The 17,695-nt window shown below is 51.6% G+C and overlaps 2 protein-coding genes, 1 long non-coding RNA gene and 1 pseudogene across 3 annotated transcripts in view; 2 read left to right on the top strand and 2 right to left on the bottom strand.

Annotated features, from left to right (window-relative positions):
• The window catches only part of LOC100488585 (proteasomal ATPase-associated factor 1), an 86,184-nt gene extending 84,145 nt beyond the window's left edge, over positions 1-2,039 (bottom strand). The window contains exon 1 of the mRNA XM_031896335.1: positions 1,969-2,039. Within this exon, the coding sequence (XP_031752195.1) occupies positions 1,969-2,000 (32 nt within the window). The 5' untranslated portion in view covers positions 2,001-2,039. The remainder of the gene's footprint in view (positions 1-1,968) is intronic.
• LOC116406442 overlaps positions 1-17,695 on the top strand; it is a 954,163-nt pseudogene that overhangs the window by 160,097 nt on the left and 776,371 nt on the right.
• LOC101733645 (proteasomal ATPase-associated factor 1-like) overlaps positions 3,029-17,695 on the bottom strand; it is a 49,846-nt gene continuing 35,179 nt past the window's right edge. The window contains exons 9-10 of the mRNA XM_031896330.1: positions 3,327-3,367; positions 3,029-3,072 (exon numbers count right to left, since the gene is read on the bottom strand). Coding sequence (XP_031752190.1) covers positions 3,359-3,367 — 9 coding nt within the window. The 3' untranslated portion in view covers positions 3,029-3,072; positions 3,327-3,358. The remainder of the gene's footprint in view (positions 3,073-3,326; positions 3,368-17,695) is intronic.
• Positions 8,718-10,847, top strand: LOC116408643. Its single transcript, XR_004221098.1, has 5 exons — positions 8,718-8,865; positions 8,914-9,035; positions 9,692-9,787; positions 10,127-10,162; positions 10,713-10,847. It is a non-coding gene; the product is annotated as an uncharacterized LOC116408643 (long non-coding RNA).

The raw sequence follows: 17,695 nt of genomic DNA, 5'->3' as shown, positions 1-17,695 counted from the left end.
GGATTCAGCCGAAACTGAATCCGTTAAAAAAAGCCTGGAATCACCCGAATCCCAAACTGAATCCCAAACTGAATCCGGGATTCCCTACTTTATATATATTATTAATATGTTCTCCTATTATTTCAGACTCCTATTAGATTTCCCTACGTAGTAAAGGCCACAATGGCACTCCAGTACCTACATTACAGTAACCGAGTCGTATTTCCTGAATTGTAAAATGATCTCCAGTAGTAGAAGTTTTATGGTTGTACTGAAAGACTTTACAAAGACTACATGGAAAATAAACCCTGATAGGGGTTTTCCTTTTCTTTTTTACACGGTCACAGGCATATACCAACTGTGGCACCCTGGGAAATATGGCTGCCCCATGGAATAAACACATTATTATGCTTATTGTATTTAGCTGTATCTGTTACTACCATTCCTCCTCCCTTGTCTGACGGTTTTATGACAACGTCAATACTTTCCATTAGTTCCACAACTGCCTGCCCAATACATATCCTGCAATAGCCGATAGGTTAGGCAATGGGCCGCAGTGGTTCCCGCGTTGCACACAGAAAGGCACACAAGAAGGCGTGACAAAATGCATGCATAAGGCGCGGAGAACGTGACGCATGCCCAAAGGTGCAAATAAAGTGCACGCCCACGCCTGAAATTCGTGCGCAGACCCCCCATCCCCCGGTCCGTGGAAAACATTTTTGGCTCGGTACCGGTCCCTGGCGCTAAAAAGGTTGGGGACCCCTGGGTTAAATGACCTGTAGTCTGGAATTCCTAAACCGCCGTGTATTTTTTGACTTTGTGTTTTTGAAGAGCTATTTTGCAGTTGACCCTTTCCAAAGGAATCGCAGGAGTGATGAATATTAATATCTTTATGTCTGTTATGATTGGATTGATGCATTTGGGGAATGTTTTCGTCTTATAACAGGCAATTCTTCCTTTTAAAGGCACTAAACACTAAATGATTCCAAATTGTCAGTCTGGAACCCGGAGCGCCGTTCCCTCACACATAGTTACATAGTTACATAGTTACATAGGGTTGAAAAAAGACCATTGTCCATCAAGTTCAACCCATCCGAGTAAACCCAGCACACAACCTATACTAACCAATCTATACACTCACATACATAAACTATATATATACAACCAGTAATACTAACTGTAGATATTAGTATCACAATATCACACAGATGCTCTTCCCTCGGTGAATCCTCCGATGGCTCGTGAGGGACGCTCTGTACTTAAAGCACTTGCCGCACTCGGGGCACACGTAGGGTCTATCCCCCGCGTGCAGACTGAGATGCTCCAGCAGGCCGGCTCTGTGGGAGAAGCATTTCTCACAGTAGCTACAGGTGAATGGTCTCTGCCCCGTGTGGCTCTTGTGATGCCGGATCAGGACGGATTTATTCGAGAAGCATTTGCTGCATACGGGGCACTGATGTAGCAGTAGCTTCTGAAGCATTTCCCGCAGAAGGAGCACACAAACTGCCTCTCGTTGTCGTACAGACAGAGATACAGAGAGATACCATAAAACTATGGCACATAGGTATTCCCCTGTACTAAGCACAATTCAGCAGGAGCAGCCCCCTAAGTTTGCTCATAGCCTGTACAGAGAGATACCATAAAACTATGGCACATAGGGATTCCCCTGTACTAAGCACAATTCAGCAGGGACAGCCCCCTAAGTTTGCTCATAGCCTGTACAGAGAGATACCATAAAACTATGGCACATAGGGATTCCCCTGTACTAAGCACAATTCAGCAGGAACAGCCCCCTAAGTTTGCTCATAGCCTGTACAGAGAGATACCATAAAACTATGGCACATAGGGATTCCCCTGTACTAAGCACAATTCAGCAGGAACAGCCCCCTAAGTTTGCTCATAGCCTGTACAGAAAGATATAATTCATCTAATTATTAAAAAGGCATCTAAACATATAAAAAGGTAAAACAAAATGAAAGTAAAACTTACGTTTTTTTCATGGATGTGGGAGAAACTTGCATAAGGAGACAGAAATGTGCTGGAAATATTCTCCCCGGGGCAGGAAACAGGGATTCTATTCTGTAAGACACACAGGGGAGACAGTGATTCAGTCTCTCATGATACAATCACACCAATACCTGCGCATGGAGACATTTATTTTTAAAAGCAAATTGACCTGTAAACAAAACCTGTATGTAGTGGGTCTCCCCGAGCGAAGGCTCAGTCTTTCACGCTGTCCCCCCACATTCACTAATCACTGATCAGAGACCTCTTTGCACCTCCCAGAATTCCAAGCACAACGACACTGTGGCCAAACCAAGGGGAAGTTTCTGCTACTGGCAGAATAGGGGGACCCACAGGGAAGGCCCTGATTGGCATAGTGATACACACGGAGTGGTCCTTGTAATAAACTGCTGGCTAGCAGTGAGTTAATGCTTCTGCTGTGTTAGTTCAGGTGAAGTAGCATGATACACACTGGAACTGTTGGTATATTTACTAGAACATGGCAGGTAGATCTGGCCTGCTCCATGCTTGCTTTCAGCTTAACAGGAAGCACAAACAGGAACAGGAATATCATCATCAAGCAATGGCAAAAAAGCAGGAATGCCATTAACCAAAATGTCTACACTAGCAGGTTACTACAGTCCTGATGCAGAATAGGTCAAGAAGTAAGGACAATACTTAGATTGTAAGCTCTGCGGGTCAGGGACCTCCTTCCTACTGTGTCTAATACTACATGGCACTTATATATATATATATATTTATTGTATTTATGTATTATAGCACTTGTCCTCCCTGTGTGTAATTTTGTATTTGGTAAGATTGTACAGCGCTGCGTACCCTTGTGGCACTTGAAACTCACTGGGGGTTATTTATAAACACTGGGCCAGGAAATTCACCTGCAGTGTTTTATGCTGAACTTGCCCTTTAATCTGGGTGAAACCACCTTGTGCCACACTGAGCCCTGTGACATAGACATGGGCCGCACCTTGGTGACTTCCTGCACAACAAACTCCTCGGAGGCGGTCACTTCCGGAACCTCATCAGAACTTATTCCCTTTGACGTCAGGCTGCCGCGTATCGTGGGCTTTCCTGAAGGGCAGAAAAACAGGGAGAAATGGGGAAAATGAAAACTAAAACCCCCGGCCACTTCCCCCCAAACCACCCTGGCCCCGACCTCCCCCCAAACCACCCTGGCCCCGACCTCCCCCCAAACCACCCTGGCCCCGACTTCCCCCCAAACCACCCTGGCCCCGACCTCCCCCCAAAACCATCAACAGACAAGGGGTTGGCCCTTCAGGCCCATTGTACCGGGCACAATGAGCGGCTAAAAGAACCAAACCTACCAGGAATCTTGCACGATACCCAGACTTCCCCCTCAGCCTCCCTGAAAAGTAAAAAAGAGTGTAAGCGACGGGCCACAAGGCTACACACACACAACTGATAAACGACTGAACATATTCTAAGCCCATTTGGTGTCATTTCCGGCACCACCGTGCAGCTGATGTGTGTGCCCTATGCTTTTAGTGCAACTGTGCTGCAGTGACCCCTGGGGCTACTGACTGGTTTGGGGGTGGCAGCAACTTTGGGTTCCCCTGTGTCAATAGGTGGGACGGGGCTGGCGGGGGACCGGGAAAAAACTCAGTGGGCCCTTGGACTGGGAGTGTGTGGGCCCCCAAGGGCCCCTGTACATGCCCCGCCAGGTCCCCGTCCCTCCCTCCGAGGGTGCATAAGTAGAGGCGATTGGGGGATGGAGGCCAGCTGTGATTGGGTCTTGCCCGGCGGGGCCCACCATGGCCGGGGGCCCATTGGGTTTTTTCCTGGTGTCCCACTGACCCAGTCCGATCCTGCCCTGCAGCCCCCACCAGCCCAGCCTGCTCCCCACCTGCAGCCCCCACCGGCCCAGCCTGCTCCCAACCTGCAGCCCCCACCGGCCCAGCCTGCTCCCCACCTGCAGCCCCCGACAGCTCACTCCTCGCCACCCATACGCCTGTGCTCCCCCCATCTGGTAGTCTGGAACTGTGTGTGGGGGGGGGGAGAGCAGTATGTGGAGCACTTGGGGCCCAGCACCCCAGTACAACTCTGGGCACAGCCGGACTCTATTCTGAGCACGAGGCAGAATGGACGGAGCAGCACTGAGTGCAACTATGTGGGGCGCAACTGCAGAGCAGTAAGTGAAGGCCCCCTGAGGTGTTGCACTACTGGTACTTACATTGCATGCTCTGACTCTTGAAACAATGTGTAAGAAGTCAGTTAAAAAGCTGCATTTGTTCTGTTTCAGGAGTCACAACCAGCAGTGCAGGGAATATGAAAGCTGAGAATATAAACACTTACGTGCTGTTGTAAATATCCTTGGTGCTACAGCTGATAACTAAATAATTTGGTATATGTGTAACCTTGTTATCAGCAACGGGGGCTCTGAACTCAAAGGGGCTCTTGCACCCAAAAAGTCTATGAAAATGTGAGTTTGGAGCTTAAAACATAAAAACTCACCCACATTCTATTCATTCCTGTTGAATTTTTAAAGGCGTATTTATCAATGGGTGAAAGATAGAACTCACCATTTCATTAATACGCTTCTAATAAAAATCCCATAGGGACGAATAGAACTTGGGTGAGTTTTTATGTATTAAGCTCCAAACTCACATTTTTATAAATCTGCCCCTAAACCCCAGAACATTGCTTTACTGCTCATATGCACAGTCCCAGGGGCAAGAAACAAGATGGCAGCGCAGCGCTCACTAGAATGGTACCCCTTTACAACTGGTCACATATTAAATCCACATTCTGCATGGCTAGTAGCAAGGAATTCAAAGGCATGCTGCAGACTAAAGAGATGTATGTGCAGCCATGCAGCCTGCTTCTAAATGAATTGCTAATTAGCCATGCCAGGCTGGGGCCGGTATTAAAGGGGTGAGGAGGCAACCCTACTTTTGAAGGAAGACAGGTGTGCCAACCATTGCCCAGGGTCTGTGTTTGGCACACCCCGGTGATTTAGCCTTTTCTTACTACTTAAAGGGTTAATACTCTACCCTTTTTGGTCAGTTTAGTGATAGGCTCCAAGGGTTAAATACCTCTTACTTATAAAGGAAGATTACAGGGCCTGGATATAGAGGCTGTTGCCTCCCAGATATGGACTCCAGGAAAGGGTTCCAGCCTGTTAACCCTCACTCTACTGCAGATACAGAAATATAAGAAGTACAGGTATCGGTGCCCTTATCCGGAAACCCATTATCCAGAAAGTTCCAGATTATGGAAAAGCCATCTCCCATAGACTCCATTTTAATCAAATAATTCACATTTTTAAAAATGGTTCCATTTTTCTCTGTAATAATAAAACAGTACCTGTACTTGATCCCAACTAAGATATAATTACCCCTTATTGGGGCAGAACAGCCCTATTGGGTTTATTTAATGGTTAAATGATTCCCTTTTCTCTGTAATAATAAAACAGTACCTGTACTTGATCCCAACTAAGATATAATTACCCCTTATTGGGGCAGAACAGCCCTATTGGGTTTATTTAATGGTTAAATGATTCCCTTTTCTCTGTAATAATAAAACAGTACCTGTACTTGATCCCAACTAAGATATAATTACCCCTTATTGGAGCCAAAACAAACCTAATGGGTTTAATTACTGTTTAAATAATTTTATTAGCAGACTTAAGGTAGGAGATACGAATTACAGAAAGATCCCTTATCCGGAAAACTCCAGGTCCCGAGCATTCTGGATAACGGGTCCCATACCTGTATAATACAGAAGTAAGAAGCATTATACAGAAGCATTCTCTCCCTCACAGCATCCTCACTGATAGTTGTGCTTGGCCTTTATCCATAGTATCTGGCTGCCTTAGGGGGGTGCATCCTCATTCTGGGGAGCGCTGCACTAAGGGTTAATGCATTAATACCAATGGGTTAGACAGCTGCTTTACATGTTAGTGAATGTGCATTGCTGAAGCAAAGGGTTAATAGTACATTCAGACCTGTAGCTTAGCAACTCCCCACATGCAAGTGTCTGCAAAGCCCCCCAGACTCTGTGTCTCACCTCAGGACCTGGTCCCAGTCCCCCTGTATGGAGAGCATTGTGGCGGCAGCAGCCATTCTTACATTGTACCACAATAACTATCTCCCTATGAATCACTGACTGCTCTGACTCAAACGGAACTTGATACCTCAGTTGCCCTCTGTGTATTGAGCCAATCAGGGAGCCAATCAGGGTGCAGCCTGAGCATCAGGCGGAAGGATCTGTCAGAGCGTGCAGCTGCACTAGCCTCAGCACACAGTAGCAAGAGTGTGTTGTGGGGCAGCCTGGGATTTATGTTTAGTCTTTCTGAGAGAATCTCACTGGCACCTAAGCAGGTCCTGACTGGCGATCTGTGGGTTCTGTCAAATGCCAGGGGGGCTGTAAGGTGCCACAGACAGTCACTATTTATTGGGCTGGGGGGGCTGTTTGTGCCTCTGGGTACTGGGAATGCCAGGGGGGGCTGTAAGGTGCCACAGACAGTCACTATTTATTGGGCTGGGGGGGCTGTTTGTGCCTCTGGGTACTGGGAATGCCAGGGGGGCTGTAAGGTGCCACAGACAGTCACTATTTATTGGGCTGGGGGGGCTGTTTGTGCCTCTGGGTACTGGGAATGCCAGGGGGGCTGTAAGGTGCCACAGACAGTCACTATTTATTGGGCTGGGGGGACTATTTGTGCCTCTGGGTACTGGGAATGCCAGGGGGGCTGTAAGGTGCCACAGACAGTCACTATTTATTGGGCTGGGGGGGGGGGCTGTTTGTGCCTCTGGGTACTGGGAATGCCAGGGGGGCTGTAAGGTGCCACAGACAGTCACTATTTATTGGGCTGGGGGGGCTGTTTGTGCCTCTGGGTACTGGGAATGCCAGGGGGGCTGTAAGGTGCCACAGACAGTCACTATTTATTGGGCTGGGGGACTATTTGTGCCTCTGGGTACTGGGAATGCCAGGGGGGCTGTAAGGTGCCACAGACAGTCACTATTTATTGGGCTGGGGGGGGGCTGTTTGTGCCTCTGGGTACTGGGAATGCCAGGGGGGCTGTAAGGTGCCACAGACAGTCACTATTTATTGGGCTGGGGGGGGGCTGTTTGTGCCTCTGGGTACTGGGAATGCCAGGGGGGCTGTAAGGTGCCACAGACAGTCACTATTTATTGGGCTGGGGGGGATATTTGGGCCAGTACAGGCCTGGGTGGGGCCAGTTTTCTAACCCTGAGTCAAAATCACCCAGGAAACAACTGTGAAAAGTTTGGGGGCCTTGGCGTAAATAGTATGAGAATGGCATCATTTTAAATTTAAACCAATGAAATTTAATGGGGTTTATATGATTGACTGTTGGTGGCTCCGCCCACTTTTTCAAACCTATAACTGCAGCCCCCCAATGACCAACCGTGAAGGGTTTGGGGGCCCCAGCGTTAATACTGTGAGAATGGCAGCAGGTGTAATGGGGTTCCATGGCGAGACAGTTACTGCCAGTAATAGCAGGGCCTGCTGGTATATACAGGGGGGACTTGGCCCATTGGTGTTTGTGACATTCCCAGATAAATTGCAGTTGGTCTTTGTTTTTTATATTCTGTGTTTTGTTTACTGATTTTGCCTTTTGTTTCGGAATTTCAGCAGCTCTCTGGGTTTTAGGGCCCAATTTACCCTAGCAACCAGGCAGCGGTGTGAATGTGAGACTGGAAGATAAAAAGAAAGTAATAAAAAGTAACAAGAAAGTTGGAGCCTCACGGAGCAATCGTTTTTGCTGTCAGGGTCAGTGACCCCCATTCGAAAGTTGGAAAGATGTAAAAGAGATGGGCAAATAATTAACTAATAAAATAGCAAATGGAAAGATGTGGCCCTGTACCCATGCGGGGGGGGGGGGGGAATGTGTGGGGGGGGTTGGGTCTCTTTTAAAGGGGAGCTAAAGCCAATTTCATTCCATTTGCATCAGCCTGGGGGCCAGTTAGGGTTAGCTTTGCAGGGATTGTCTATTTGTTCTCTTGGTACTCATGGAAACTAAAGGTGCCCATACACGGGCCGATTCTAGCTGCCGATATGGGTCCCTTAGATTCGCCAGCTAATCGCCCGTGTATGGGCACTGCCGGCGGGCCTGCCCCACCCATATCTGGCCTGAAATCGGGCAGGTTTAAAAATCTAGACCGACTTTGCCTATACCCGTCGTTATAATTCAATCATTTGGCCCCAGGGCCCCCGTAGGTGGGGGATATTGGGAGAAGATTTAATTCGCTTGGTGACATCGCCAAGCGAGCGGATCTGAAGGTGTATGGGGACCTTAAGTCTGACGGTCATTTAAGGCGAGATTAGGGGGGAAATACATTTGCTATTATAGATCTACAGGAAATCATAACAATGTGTTCAAATGTCTAAACCCTTGTTTGCAGGCCCGGATTTGTGGAGAGGCCACAAAGGCCCGGGCCTAGGGCGGCAGAAGTTTAGGGGAGGCATGCCGCCCCGCCGCAAAAAAAAATTTAAATTTGGCTCCCATACGGAGCAGTCGGGACCTCTCCCCACTGCTCCGTATGGGCGTTTTAAGGAACGCATGCGCACTGATGGGGTCGCTTTCATGCATGCGCACGGGGGGCGCGCTTTTGCGCATGCGCACTGGGGGCCGCGCTTTCGCGCATGCGCACTGGGGGCGCTTTCGCGCATGCGCATGGGTGGGGAGGGGGCGACCGACAGGGGCGGCCTCGGGGCGCCCAAAACAGAAATCCGGCCCTGCTTGTTTGGCGCTAAGGTGGGCCCTGACCAATCATCATACACTGGCACCTAAAGGGTGTTTCACCATTCAATTCACTGTTGATTCACAGCTGATGTCACAGTGGGTTCCCATGGCAACATTGATGTCTTTAGACCACCCATGTGGTCAGCTCATATTGCAAAACCTTTGCAGCTAAGGGCTAAATACTCAAGGAAGCCTGCAGCTGATGTCACAATGGGTTCCCATGGCAACACTGATGTCACAATACCAGCTGTGTGTGCGTAACTGTTACAACTTGGGGAAACACTTCAGATTGCTTTTTAGAGCAGAAACGGTAAGTTGTCCCTGCTACGGGCTCCTCCCTGTTACAATTCTAATTTGCACTCGCACCAAAATCTCACCGTTCCCATCATTTTCCCTGAGTCGGAAAATCTCACATGTTTTGATTAACTGGAAACAAATACTTTTTACTCCTAAGAAAAGACTTTTGCTCCTACCAATTAGATTTCATTTCAGTTGTTAAACGTTGCGCTCTACATTGCCCCATATCCCAGCATTTATTTCCATTAAACAAACGGGAATATGTATGTATAAATATATGGGTACCCTAATGCCCCATACACTGACCCCCAATAACAGGAATATGTATGTATAAATATATGGGTGCCCTAATGCCCCATACACTGACCCCCAATAACAGGAATATGTATGTATAAATATATGGGTACCCTAATGCCCCATACACTGACCCCCAATAACAGGAATATGTATGTATAAATATATGGGTGTCCTAATGCCCCATACACTGACCCCCAATAACAGGAATATGTATGTATAAATATATGGGTACCCTAATGCCCCATACACTGACCCCCAATAATGGCTGCCTGGGTTTCCTTCACACACATTATTTGCTATGTTTTTACTTACTAATTGCTGTGTTTTTACTTACTAATTGCTGTGTTTTTGTTTCCTTCCATATAACGACAGTAACGACCATCTACCACAATGGCGCCCAGATTCTGTGATTGTATCCTGGACTGTGTGAGAGGTGTCTGCGCACCGTTCAGGTACAAGAAGAAGAAGGTAAGATACAGATTTACACCCGTCTCTGCACTCTCAGCTTCTATCCGTTTTTATTCTTTCCTACTCCTACAATATTAATGTGTATATGAGCCGGAATGAGCCCTTCCGTTACCTTAATTGCATATGGAAATTGGGATTCAGGTTCGGTATTCGGCCGAAACTTTTATAAAGGACCCGGGGCATCCCTAATATAAACTCCCAGAAGCCTCCCTGGCCCATGGAAGGAACGGTTACTCTTCAATACATACTGTGCGGCATTAGTCCCTTTCTTTGTTCCCTTCGTACTTGATGGTTTGGTTCATTTGTATAAAAAACTGACGTTTTTTTTTTCCTTTTTAGCCTGGAAAGTTTGCCCATATGGAGACGGTCGTTTACGTAAGTAGAAAACACCAGATATAACTATTTGTGAGTAAATGGGCTGCTGGATCAGGGTCTGTGTGTATAGGGTACTTAGCGGCTCAGGGGGGTTGCAGGCATTGCATCGGTAGTTACTGATGGGCTTATTATTAGTTTATCATCAGTAATAGATAATAAGGCGTGGCCATGTTGCCAAGCAACCGGATCTTCTCCCGATACCCCCCACCTACGGGTGGGCAATATTGGGAGAATCCAGGCTAATTTGATTGTTTGGCCCTGGGACCAAACGATGGAATTATAACAACGGGTTTAGGCGCAGTCGGTCCGGGGGCCCCATCAACGAGCCGATGCAGTCCCTGATCCGACTGAATTTTTAAACCTGCCCAATCGAGATTTGCCCGATTTAAGGCCAGATATGGGTGGGGCAGGCCCGCCGGCAGTGCCCATACACGGGCCGATTATGATAAAATCATTTGTATCATTGTCCTTTGCGTGTGTTAGTCTGTATGTTACACATCTATTCCAAGGTTTCCAACACTAATAATGTCCTTCTTGTTTTCTTTTTTAGGTGGCAAAGGACGAATCCATAACTTTTCTCCCAACGGGGACTAGTTATTAGGATTCGTAGGTAAGTAGTTAGGTAAGTAATTAGGTTAGGCTTAAAAAAAAAAAAAAAAAAAAAAAACACCAAAAAAAAAAAAACACCAAAAAAAAAAACACCAAAAATAAAAAAACACCAAAAAAAAAAAAAAAATTTTCAGAGGCTCAGCAGAGTCCCCTGCTGCAAGTGGGTTGGTTGTGGGTGGTGCAGCAGGGGGCCCCGCTGACAGGCCCCAACAAAACAAAAAAATCAAGAAAAACAACAAAAGAACAAAAAACAACAAAATAACAACATTTTTTAGTTTTTTATAACACAAATTTCTTTTTTTGATTTCTTTATAGGTTGTTAAGGATGAATCCATGACTTTTCTCCCAACGGGGACAAGTTATTAGGATTCTTAGGTAAATAGGTCAATTAGGTTAGGAACAAAAAAAAAAACAAAACAAAAAAACAGACAAAAAATAAAAAACAACAAAAAAAATTTTTTTTTGGAGGCTCAGCGGAGTCCCCTGCTGCAGTGGGTTGGTGTGGAAAGCTTAGCGGGGGCCCATGCAGTGGGTGGGTGTGGGAGGCTCAGCGGGGCCCCTGCAGTGGGTGGGTATGGGAGGCTCTGCGGGGGCAGTGGATGGGTGTGGGAGGCTCAGCAGGGGCAGTGGGTGGCTCAGGGGGGGCAGTGGGTGGGTGCGGGAGGCTCAGCGGGGGCAGTGGGTGGGTGCGGGAGGCTCAGCGGGGGCAGTGGGTGGGTGCGGGAGGCTCAGCGGGGGCAGTGGGTGGGAGTGGGAGGCTCAGCGGGGGCAGTGGGTGGGTGCGGGAGGCTCAGCGGGGGCAGTGGGTGGGTGCGGGAGGCTCAGCGGGGGCAGTGGGTGGGTGCGGGAGGCTCAGCGGGGGCAGTGGGTGGGTGCGGGAGGCTCAGCGGAGGCAGTGGGTGGGTGCGGGAGGCTCAGCGGGGGCAGTGGGTGCGGGAGGCTCAGTGGGGGCAGTGGGTGGGTGCGGGAGGCTCAGCGGGGGCAGTGGGTGGGAGCGGGAGTCTCAACAGGGGCAGTGGGTGGGAGTGGGAGGCTCAGCAGGGGCAGTTGGTGGGTGCGGGAGGCTCAGCGGGGGCAGTGGGTGGGTGCGGGAGGCTCAGCGGGGGCAGTGGGTGGGAGTGGGAGGCTCAGCGGGGGCAGTGGGAGGCTCAGGGGGGGCTGACAGGCCCCAATAAAACAACAAAATGAATAAAACAACAAATAACAAACATCCCTGTGTGTGTGAGTCTGTAAGGCTGAATCCGGGGGGGGGGGGGGGCTGTAAGGTTTCACAGACATTCACTATTTATTGGGCTGGGGGGGCTGTTTGTGCCTCTGGATACTGGGAAGGCCAGGGGGGCTGTATGGTGCCACAGACAGTCACTATTTATTGGGCTGGGGGGGGGGCTGTTTGTGCCTCTGGGTACTGGGAATGCCAGGGGGGTGTAAGGTGCCACAGACAGTCACTATTTTTTGGGCTGGGGGGGATGTTTGTGCCTCTGGGTACTGGGAAAGCCAGGGGGGCTGTAAGGTGCCACAGACAGTCACTATTTTTTGGGCTGGGGGGGCTGTTTGTGCCTCTGGGTACTGGGAATGCCGGGGGGGGGGGGGGCTGTAAGGTTTCACAGACATTCACTATTTATTGGGCTGGGGGGCTGTTTGTGCCTCTGGGTACTGAGAATGCCAGGGGGGCTGTAAGGTGCCACAGACAGTCACTATTTATTGGGTTGGGGGGGCTGTTTGTGCCTCTGGGTACTGGGAATGCCAGGGGGGCTGTAAGGTGCCACAGACAGTCACTATTTATTGGGCTGGGGGGGCTGTTTGTGCCTCTGGGTACTGGGAATGCCAGGGGGGCTGTAAGTTGCCACAGACAGTCACTATTTTTTGGGCTGGGGGGGCTGTTTGTGCCTCTGGGTACTGGGAATGCCAGGGGGGCTGTAAGGTGCCACAGACAGTCACTATTTATTGGGCTGGGGGGGCTGTTTGTGCCTCTGGGTACTGGGAATGCCGGGGGGGCTGTAAGGTGCCACAGACAGTCACTATTTATTGGGCTGGGGGGGCTGTTTGTGCCTCTGGGTACTGGGAATGCCAGGGGGGGGGCTGTAAGGTGCCACAGACAGTCACTATTTATTGGGCTGGGGGGGCTGTTTGTGCCTCTGGGTACTGGGAATGCCGGGGGGGCTCTAAGGTGCCACAGACAGTCACTATTTATTGGGCTGGGGGGGGCTGTTTGTGCCTCTGGGTACTGGGAATGCCGGGGGGGCTGTAAGGTGCCACAGACAGTCACTATTTATTGGGCTGGGGGGGCTGTTTGTGCCTCTGGGTACTGGGAATGCCAGGGGGGCTGTAAGGTGTCACAGACAGTCACTATTTATTGGGTTGGGGGGGCTGTTTGTGCCTCTGGGTACTGGGAATGCCAGGGGGGCTGTAAGGTGCCACAGACAGTCACTATTTATTGGGCTGGGGGGGCTGTTTGTGCCTCTGGGTACTGGGAATGCCAGGGGGGGGGCTGTAAGGTGCCACAGACAGTCACTATTTATTGGGCTGGGGGGCTGTTTGTGCCTCTGGGTACTGGGAATGCCGGGGGGCTCTAAGGTGCCACAGACAGTCACTATTTATTGGGCTGGGGGGGGGCTGTTTGTGCCTCTGGGTACTGGGAATGCCGGGGGGGCTGTAAGGTGCCACAGACAGTCACTATTTATTGGGCTGGGGGGGCTGTTTGTGCCTCTGGGTTATGGGAATGCCAGGGGGGCTGTAAGGTGCCACAGACAGTCACTATTTATTGGGCTGGGGGGGGGGGGCTGTTTGTGCCTCTGGGTACTGGGAATGCCAGGGGGGCTGTAAGGTGCCACAGACAGTCACTATTTATTGGGCTGAGGGGGGGGGCTGTTTGTGCCTCTGGGTACTGGGAATGCCAGGGGGGCTGTAAGGTGCCACAGACAGTCACTATTTATTGGGCTGGGGGGGCTGTTTGTGCCTCTGGGTACTGGGAATGCCAGGGGGGCTGTAAGGTGCCACAGACAGTCACTATTTATTGGGCTGGGGGGGGCTGTTTGTGCCTCTGGGTACTGGGAATGCCAGGGGGGCTGTAAGGTGCCACAGACAGTCACTATTTATTGGGCTGGGGGGGGCTGTTTGTGCCTCTGGATACTGGGAAGGCCAGGGGGGCTGTATGGTGCCACAGACAGTCACTATTTATTGGGCTGGGGGGGGGGCTGTTTGTGCCTCTGGGTACTGGGAATGCCAGGGGGGTGTAAGGTGCCACAGACAGTCACTATTTTTTGGGCTGGGGGGGCTGTTTGTGCCTCTGGGTACTGGGAATGCCAGGGGGGCTGTAAGGTGCCACAGACAGTCACTATTTTTTGGGCTGGGGGGGGCTGTTTGTGCCTCTGGGTACTGGGAATGCCGGGGGGGGGGGGGGGGGGGCTGTAAGGTTTCACAGACATTCACTATTTATTGGGCTGGGGGGGCTGTTTGTGCCTCTGGGTACTGAGAATGCCAGGGGGCTGTAAGGTGCCACAGACAGTCACTATTTATTGGGTTGGGGGGGCTGTTTGTGCCTCTGGGTACTGGGAATGCCAGGGGGGCTGTAAGGTGCCACAGACAGTCACTATTTATTGGGCTGGGGGGGCTGTTTGTGCCTCTGGGTACTGGGAATGCCAGGGGGCTGTAAGGTGCCACAGACAGTCACTATTTATTGGGCTGGGGGGGCTGTTTGTGCCTCTGGGTACTGGGAATGCCAGGGGGCTGTAAGTTGCCACAGACAGTCACTATTTTTTGGGCTGGGGGGCTGTTTGTGCCTCTGGGTACTGGGAATGCCAGGGGGGCTGTAAGGTGCCACAGACAGTCACTATTTATTGGGCTGGGGGGGCTGTTTGTGCCTCTGGGTACTGGGAATGCCGGGGGGGCTGTAAGGTGCCACAGACAGTCACTATTTATTGGGCTGGGGGGGCTGTTTGTGCCTCTGGGTACTGGGAATGCCAGGGGGGGGCTGTAAGGTGCCACAGACAGTCACTATTTATTGGGCTGGGGGGGCTGTTTGTGCCTCTGGGTACTGGGAATGCCGGGGGGGCTCTAAGGTGCCACAGACAGTCACTATTTATTGGGCTGGGGGGGGGCTGTTTGTGCCTCTGGGTACTGGGAATGCCGGGGGGGCTGTAAGGTGCCACAGACAGTCACTATTTATTGGGCTGGGGGGGCTGTTTGTGCCTCTGGGTACTGGGAATGCCAGGGGGGCTGTAAGGTGTCACAGACAGTCACTATTTATTGGGCTGGGGGGGCTGTTTGTGCCTCTGGGTACTGGGAATGCCAGGGGGCTGTAAGGTGCCACAGACAGTCACTATTTATTGGGCTGGGGGGGCTGTTTGTGCCTCTGGGTACTGGGAATGCCAGGGGGGCTGTAAGGTGTCACAGACAGTCACTATTTATTGGGCTGGGGGGGCTGTTTGTGCCTCTGGGTACTGGGAATGCCAGGGGGGCTGTAAGGTGTCACAGACAGTCACTATTTATTGGGCTGGGGGGGCTGTTTGTGCCTCTGGGTACTGGGAATGCCAGGGGGGCTGTAAGGTGTCACAGACAGTCACTATTTATTGGGCTGGGGGGGCTGTTTGTGCCTCTGGGTACTGGGAATGCCAGGGGGGCTGTAAGGTGCCACAGACAGTCACTATTTATTGGGCTGGGGGGGCTGTTTGTGCCTCTGGGTACTGGGAATGCCAGGGGGGGGGCTGTAAGGTGCCACAGACAGTCACTATTTATTGGGCTGGGGGGGCTGTTTGTGCCTCTGGGTACTGGGAATGCCGGGGGGGCTCTAAGGTGCCACAGACAGTCACTATTTATTGGGCTGGGGGGGGGCTGTTTGTGCCTCTGGGTACTGGGAATGCCGGGGGGGCTGTAAGGTGCCACAGACAGTCACTATTTATTGGGCTGGGGGGGCTGTTTGTGCCTCTGGGTTATGGGAATGCCAGGGGGGCTGTAAGGTGCCACAGACAGTCACTATTTATTGGGCTGGGGGGGGGGGGGCTGTTTGTGCCTCTGGGTACTGGGAATGCCAGGGGGGCTGTAAGGTGCCACAGACAGTCACTATTTATTGGGCTGAGGGGGGGGGCTGTTTGTGTCTCTGGGTACTGGGAATGCCAGGGGGGCTGTAAGGTGCCACAGACAGTCACTATTTATTGGGATGGGGGGGCTGTTTGTGCCTCTGGGTACTGGGAATACCAGGGGGGCTGTAAGGTGCCACAGACAGTCACTAATTATTGGGCTGGGGGGCTGTTTGTGCCTCTGGGTACTGGGAATGCCAGGGGGGCTGTAAGGTGCCACAGACAGTCACTATTTATTGGGCTGGGGGGGCTGTTTGTGCCTCTGGGTACTGGGAATGCCAGGGGGGCTGTAAGGTGCCACAGACAGTCACTATTTATTGGGCTGGGGGGGGGGCTGTTTGTTCCTCTGGGTACTGGGAATGCCGGGGGGGCTGTAAGGTGCCACAGACAGTCACTATTTATTGGGCTGGGGGGGGGGTTGATTGTGCCTCTGGGTACTGGGAATGCCAGGGGGGCTGTAAGGTGCCACAGACAGTCACTATTTATTGGGCTGGGGGGCTGTTTGTGCCTCTGGGTACTGGGAATGCCAGGGGGGCTGTAAGGTGCCACAGACAGTCACTATTTATTGGGCTGGGGGGGCTGTTTGTGCCTCTGGGTACTGGGAATGCCAGGGGGGCTGTAAGGTGCCACAGACAGTCACTATTTATTGGGCTGGGGGGGGCTGTTTGTGCCTCTGGGTACTGGGAATGCCAGGGGGTCTGTAAGGTGCCACAGTCACTATTTATTGGGCTGGGGGGGCTGTTTGTGCCTCTGGGTACTGGGAATGCCAGGGGGGCTGTAAGGTGCCACAGACAGTCACTATTTATTGGGCTGGGGGGGGCTGTTTGTGCCTCTGGGTACTGGGAATGCCAGGGGGGCTGTAAGGTGCCACAGACAGTCACTATTTATTGGGCTGGGGGGGCTGTTTGTGCCTCTGGGTACTGGGAATGCCAGGGGGGCTGTAAGGTGCCACAGACAGTCACTATTTATTGGGCTGGGGGGGGGCTGTTTGTGCCTCTGGGTACTGGGAATGCCAGGGGGGCTGTAAGGTGCCACAGACAGTGACTATTTATTGGGCTGGGGGGCTGTTTGTGCCTCTGGGTACTGGGAATGCCAGGGGGGCTGTAAGGTGCCACAGACAGTCACTATTTATTGGGCTGGGGGGGCTGTTTGTGCCTCTGGGTACTGGGAATGCCAGGGGGGCTGTAAGGTGCCACACACAGTCTCTATTTATTGGGCTGGGGGGGCTGTTTGTGCCTCTGGGTACTGGGAATGCCAGGGGGGGCTGTAAGGTGCCACAGACAGTCACTATTTATTGGGCTGGGGGGGCTGTTTGTGCCTCTGGGTACTGGGAATGCCGGGGGGCTGTAAGGTGCCACAGACAGTCACTATTTATTGGGCTGGGGGGGCTGTTTGTGCCTCTGGGTACTGGGAATGCCAGGGGGGCTGTAAGGTGCCACAGACAGTCACTATTTATTGGGCTGGGGGGGGCTGTTTGTGCCTCTGGGTACTGGGAATGCCAGGGGGGGCTGTAAGGTGCCACAGACAGTCACTATTTATTGGGCTGGGGGGGCTGTTTGTGCCTCTGGGTACTGGGAATGCCAGGGGGGGCTGTAAGGTGCCACAGACAGTCACTATTTATTGGGCTGGGGGGGCTGTTTGTGCCTCTGGGTACTGGGAATGCCAGGGGGGGCTGTAAGGTGCCACAGACAGTCACTATTTATTGGGCTGGGGGGGGGGGCTGTTTGTGCCTCTGGGTACTGGGAATGCCAGGGGGGGCTGTAAGGTGCCACAGACAGTCACTATTTATTGGGCTGGGGGAGCTGTTTGTGCCTCTGGGTACTGGGAATGCCGGGGGGGCTGTAAGGTG

Source organism: Xenopus tropicalis, chromosome 2 (genome assembly GCF_000004195.4).
Source record: "Xenopus tropicalis strain Nigerian chromosome 2, UCB_Xtro_10.0, whole genome shotgun sequence".
Taxonomy (NCBI): Eukaryota; Metazoa; Chordata; class Amphibia; order Anura; family Pipidae; genus Xenopus; species Xenopus tropicalis.
Note: the sequence above shows the minus strand (reverse complement) of the source record. Positions and strands in the feature narration are given on the sequence as shown.